Source organism: Camponotus floridanus, unplaced genomic scaffold (assembly GCF_003227725.1).
Source record: "Camponotus floridanus strain SB8 unplaced genomic scaffold, Cflo_v7.5 scaffold92, whole genome shotgun sequence".
NCBI classification, from domain to species: Eukaryota; Metazoa; Arthropoda; class Insecta; order Hymenoptera; family Formicidae; genus Camponotus; species Camponotus floridanus.
The window spans coordinates 762,392-768,752 of NW_020229863.1; the positions used below are offsets into that span (position 1 = coordinate 762,392).

The 6,361-nt window shown below is 32.8% G+C and overlaps 2 protein-coding genes across 2 annotated transcripts; one reads left to right on the top strand and one right to left on the bottom strand.

Annotated features, from left to right (window-relative positions):
- Positions 1-2,840: 2,840 nt before the first annotated feature.
- Positions 2,841-3,698, top strand: LOC112639828. Its single transcript, XM_025414980.1, has 4 exons — positions 2,841-2,982; positions 3,058-3,226; positions 3,301-3,593; positions 3,640-3,698. Exons 1-4 carry the CDS (start codon positions 2,841-2,843, stop codon positions 3,696-3,698), a joined length of 663 nt encoding a protein of 220 aa, XP_025270765.1.
- A 387-nt stretch (positions 3,699-4,085) lies between these two features.
- LOC112639829 (protein ALP1-like) lies at positions 4,086-4,964 on the bottom strand (the record flags this gene model as incomplete). The annotated part of the gene is made up of 1 exon (XM_025414981.1): positions 4,086-4,964. A coding segment is annotated over exon 1 (753 nt), but the record flags the coding sequence as incomplete, so codon positions are not given.
- Positions 4,965-6,361: the final 1,397 nt, after the last annotated feature.

A 6,361-nucleotide genomic window follows, 5' to 3' on the forward strand; every position in this document is an offset into this window, starting at 1 on the left:
TATTGCAATTTTAACCAATACAAATAATAAGACTTATGAACATAATTATTGTTCAAAAATATATTCAGAATCTTCTTTTATGAAATTCATTAATCGTGGTAAATTATATTTACCATCTGCAGTAGTTTATAATATAATACTATTTGTTGAAAAAGCTTTTAAAGCTGAATTAAATGTGCAATCTATAAACGCAAACCATTTTGAAGCTAATATTATTCGAACTACTATACAACATTATATTCCAATAGCTATGTTTTTATTCAAACCACAATATCCTGTAACAGATATTGCAGGAATGGAGGAACTACATGAAATACAATTAATTAGAGCTATAACATCATCATATATTTTTATTCGTATTTCTAAATATAATAAAAATATGACGGAACGAATTTTGGATAAACTTGTTAATAAATGTAGTAAACTTCATAAAACCATTTTATTTTATAACATTTAATTATTTTATTATAGTTTTATTACAGTCAAAAGCTTTTGAGACATACATAATGTTACAGCATGTTAAATATTTTATATTTCTAAGCAATTGGATTATTTTGTAATGTATTTTTTTGGACTGGCTTAATAATCCTTATATAGTGATATTTATTACTTTATGTGCAATCTCTTAAACCAAAGAATGAACTTAAAGATAATTTTATTTTATATTTATAAGATATTTATTTTTCATTTAAGCTGCAGATATATTATTTTTAAGATTGTTCTGCTCAGTATTTTATTTATGTTTTTGTGTTTTATGATGTATATATGTATATCGTTATTAATAATATATATACATCGTTATTAATTTTTGAAAAAAATTCAATATTTTGTAACAAAAGATATTTTTTGTGTATAATACGGAATATATAGTTGTATATCTCCAGTATGTGTTAAAATTCTTATTTTAATATTCAAACATTTATTTCAGTTGATTGAAGTACATCCAGCATTTTACATATGTTTATGTACGTTCCATACGGTAATCTACATAAAATAATCTACATAAGGAAGAAATGCATTACTGTATTTCTATTCATCCAATATCGGAACATTTTTTATAATTACGTAAATAAAAATAATGAAAAGATAATGAATTGTATAAATAAAAAATAATAAATATATTTTTTAATCTTTTTTACTATTTACCTGCTACATTTTACAAGTAAAACATTTTAACTATATAAATATGTTCAAAATTTAAAATAATCATTCCAGAGTAAAATTTGCATAGCGAAATTCGCATATTTTCGCTATTAAACGTTCGAAAATTTAAAATTAACGTCGAGAATCTTCTCGAAATATCTATTTATTAGAAAAACTCGAACGTTCGAGTTATCTCTCTTTTTCTTCACCAGAAAAAATGCTCATCATCGCCGCTAACAATATTATTGTCAACCGTCGTTGAAATTTATGCAGCTTATGGGCATGCGCGCCCATGCGTCACGATCAGCTGATCGCCAATCAGCTGATCTAAAAAGATTGCGCGCATGACAAGTAAATAATATCCGACGTCAGACCTCATCAACAACCAACTACACGCGCCGCAATGAGGTTACCGCTAAAAGATTAAATTAATTGGTCCACGTCGCAGCGAGCCCAAAAATCCGCTCGCTATATAATGGGCACTGCGTGTGGACCAAAAAAGTCTCGCACTTTTTCGCTGCTCGCAGTATTTTCGTAGAACTGCTTTGTCAAAACCGCTTTGTCTAACCGCTTTTAAAACGATCGCTTTCTCACTCGGACTTTCGCACTCTCGGCTTCAGAATTATTTCGTTACCTGAAATAATTGTACTCATTTTATTTGTGTAAAACTTTAATTTACTGTGTGGTGTCAAATAAAAATCTAAAAATACCAAAAAAATTACGTGTCGTGTTCAGTTAATTTAGCGTTTAATATTATGTTCGTGGTCGTCCGTTTGCCACATTCTGTAAACTTTGCGCTGTAGCAGCGATTCGCGCTCACTCGCGAACAGAATAACATATATTTACATACATATATTTTTTGTTATTATGTGTCCATACGAATACTTTACGAAATGTTTTTGATTATAACTTCTTTTTTATACATATAAAAAATAAAAATATATAAATAAAAGAACGAAACATTAATAATTTTCAATAATAAAGGTGAAAAGCAGCTGTGAGCAGGAAGGTTGTCAGTTAGTCAATCGAGTTAAGGTTAGTAAGACTGATGTTTGTAACAAAGATCATATAAAATTATCGACCAATCAAAATTTACTAGACGGAGACAGGAATCGTTCCAAAGCAACTTGTCCTTTTCTTTTGATGTCCCAGGCGCTAACAGCGGCAGTGCACATTCCAGTTATAGTATAGAGTTCACTGGTTGTAACTCAATAAATTGACCAATCCAGTTGACCAAACAGTCGACTATTCTTTTAATGCTTGAATGAGATTGGTCAATTCCTTAAGTTACTGCTTTAATCCGTCTTAAGAAATTGACCAATTACAGTCAAGTATAAAGAGTATATTCGATTGTGATTGGTCAACTTCTTAAGTCTTACCCCTTAAGTCGCCTTAAAATCTCAGTGTAGACGACGCTTCAAGAGTCGTCTACAATGGTCGTAGCATAAGGTTGTAAGGCGTAAAGCCTTGTTTACATTGGACGTAGGACGTAACGTAGAGATAGACGTAGACGTAGACGCAGACGTAGAAATTCTTCGTGGTTAACATTGAAGTACTTTTCAATATGTTCGACTAATGATCGTGGTCCTTATAACCAATCATAGAACTGCATCCTTAACCTTACTTTTATTTCGAAAGTTTATTGTGTTTGTTTTGCGAGTATCAGTGATTGTATTTTCGAATACGAAGTAAAAAAGATGAGCGAAGAATTAGATCGTCGGTTAATTTTAATGGTGGAGAGTAATCCCCATTTATACGATAAAAAATTACCGGGTTATAAAGACAAGGTACTCTGCAATAATTCATGGAAGTCTATTGGCGATCAATTGAATATCAGCTGTAAGTCTACAATTGTTGTTTTAATTTGTCGAATTGTTTAATAAAAAAATAATAAAATATTTAATTTATTTGCAGCGGAAGATGCTATGCGACGTTGGAAAGTTCTAAGAGAACGTTTCAGCAAGGTTAGGAGGCAAAAAGCAAACATTCCTTCTGGGTCTGGTGCATCGTCAGAAAACCAGGAGATTGAATGGTCTTTATATAATACCCTACTATTTTTACAACCCCATGTACAAAATAGAAAGTAAGAATAACTTTTGTAGTATGTTCTATTTTGTTGTACTTAGTGCAATATATATGGAATAATGTTATGTACAGGACAATTGGTAACTTAGCATTGAGTGCCAGTCAGAAGAATAAATTTTCAGACAATATTCTTGTCGACATCGACAAGAACCCACCAGAAACTCAGTTAGATTTATTGGACGAATCAGTAGAATTCATAGATGAAGATGTTCGCAGCTACCTGTTAAATATAAAAGAGGAAACAGGGGACAACGGAACTTCGAAATGTACCGAAAAATTGGATTCCAATAAGAAACGACCATTGTTGGAGATAGAAAATCAACAAAAGAAGAAAAAGAAACCTCAACCTTTACCTCCTGAGGAACGTCTTATCTCCATGCTCGAAGGCGTAGAAAAAACAATCGTAAAAAGAGACGATGCAAAAGATGATGTTCTTTGGAATTTTTGCATTTCATTATACGGATCGATGAAAAAAATGACAAAGACAAAAGTGAAAGACATGAAATTCAAAATTTCTCAACTTCTCTATGAATTCGAGTCTGACTCGGAAAATTAAGGTATACGATACGTATATAATATGTCATAAATATTAGTTTAAAAAGTAAAAATAGTTTATTACATAAATTTACATACTTTTACATATTGTTTATTATACAAATTGTACTTCTTTGTTACAGCAACAGAACAATCACGATTTGCTGAACACAAGACCAAAGAAAGGATATATCCAGTGAGAAATGGTACGTCGAATTGATGTGATTTGCTGTACCATTTCTCACTAAGTATGTATTGTTATATGTTGTGATAAATGCATATATATATTGATAGTTAATATCTGAAAATATATTTATACATTTTAAAAACTTCCTCGTTACATAATTATACTGCCAATCTACTTTTCCTTCTGGCGACACAAGATAATCAGCAAGGGTATTTCGTAAATCAATATCCGCTCGTGTAGAACGATTTGTCCCTGTGCGACCTAATTCATCAATCTGAGGACAGTTTACTCGCCAGTCACCAAGAATGACACATCCTGAATCATCATAACGATCTACATAATTATCTGGACAATAATAACGCTGCTTACTTGACAATTCTTCTATTTTAACGAAGTTATGTAAACATAATGTAGCGCATACAATTCTTTCAATTGTACTAACACTGGCAATTATGTTAGTATGTAGAATTCGCCACCGACTGGCTAAAATGCCAAAGGTATTTTCAATAACGCGTCGAGCACGTGATAGGCGGTAATTAAAAATTTGTTGTTTTTCTGATAAATTTGTTCCGGGATAAGGCCGCATTATATAGTGCTTAAGTGGAAAGGCTTCGTCTGCAGCCACAAAATACGGAAACGCGATATTAGTTCCACGTAAATTGGTAGAACCTGGAAGGCCTAATTCATTATTATCCATAGCTTTCCCAAATGCCGATTCTTTAAAAATGCCACCGTCGCTTTGAGATCCGAAAGCACCGACATCAACAAGTGTAAACAAATAAAAAGCATCGCAAACTGCCATTAGAACTATACTAAACGTTTTTTTATAGTTAAAATACTGCGAACCCGATTTTTTTGGAGCTTGAATCGTTATATGCTTCCCGTCCATCGCACCAAAACAATTAGGTAAATTCCAGCGATACCAGAACTCCGTTGCTTTAATTTCCCATTCTTCAGTAGTTGGTGGTTTTAAGTAAATTGGGGATAATTCATCCCAGATAACTGCACAAGTCTCTCGTATTACATTGCTGACTGTGGACTTGGAAACACAGAAGCTCCATGCAACTACCTGCATGCTCGGTCCATGGGCAAGATAACTAAACAAATACGTATAATTATCTAATAACATATGCTTAACTCAAGAATAAAAATCTGAAAAATATATTTATTATAATACTCACTACAATGTCATAACCAGCCGAAACTCCGGACTTAATGGCTTTCTTGGACTGATTTTTATTAATCTATGTTTAACAATATCCAGCAACTTTTCAAATTGATTGACTGTCATTCGAGTGTACTTAAAAAATTGTTCATCATCTTTTTCTTTTATATATTGGAACAATATATAATATTGGCTCCTTTTACCCGATTTCTCAACAGCGGACGAACCCACCATCGTCGCTTGTTATGAACTTTTTTTTTTTGCAAAGATCTTAAAATCATACCCACTGCAGTGAAAATTAAAGAAAATCTTAATAATTCTAATTTTTCAATTTCATACATTTTATAAAAGTGAATATATCAATCGTGGTACAGTTTAGAGGTTAACCGGTAAGTGTCCGCGCAAATGGTATACACCGGGCATCCCTCTTGTGATTGGTTGGACGTAGAAAAATATTAAAAATTTTAAAATTCTACGCCTACGTCTACGGCTACGTCTGCGCTTAAGTTTCAATATGGACGGTAACATGCTATTCCTATCTTTCCAATTCTTACGTCTACGTCTACGTCTACGTCCTACGTCCAATGTAAACAAGGCTTAAGACTCAAAAAACTGACCAATCACAATCAAGTATGGCCGTATTCCGAAATTGCTGCCAGTTTGCTGCCAACACTGAAAATATATCATATACGTAACGTGCACTATAGAATTTGCAGTACCGGTAACAATTTCGGAACACGGCTAATGAGAAGAATGCTCGGGTGTGATTGATCAATTTCTTAAGGTTTAGGGCTTAAATTATCTGTTGTAGATCGGGACTAAAGGTTCGTCTGCAATGACCGTAGCATAAGATTGTAAGGCGTAAGACTCAAAAAATTGACCAATCGCAGTCGAATATTCTCTTAATACTTGACTATAATTGGTCAATTTCTTAAATCTTACGCCTTAATTCTCCTTAAACTTTCATTGTAGACGACGCTTAATGTAGCGTCTATAATTAGTTTTTAAGACGTAAGTCTTAAGAAATTGACCAATCACGGCCTAGTTTTAAGAGAATATTCGATTGTAATTCGTCAATTTCTAAAGTCTTACGCCTTAAAATCTTATTATAGACAGAGAGAAGACTGAGAGGTGTCATGGCCCGCTTTTAGGTGATCCCTGAAAGCCATACGCCCTCTGTTAATCTAAAAAACGTGGACATGAACTACAAAGCCAATGTCCATGAAAGTTCTCAGAGGGTAATTTAT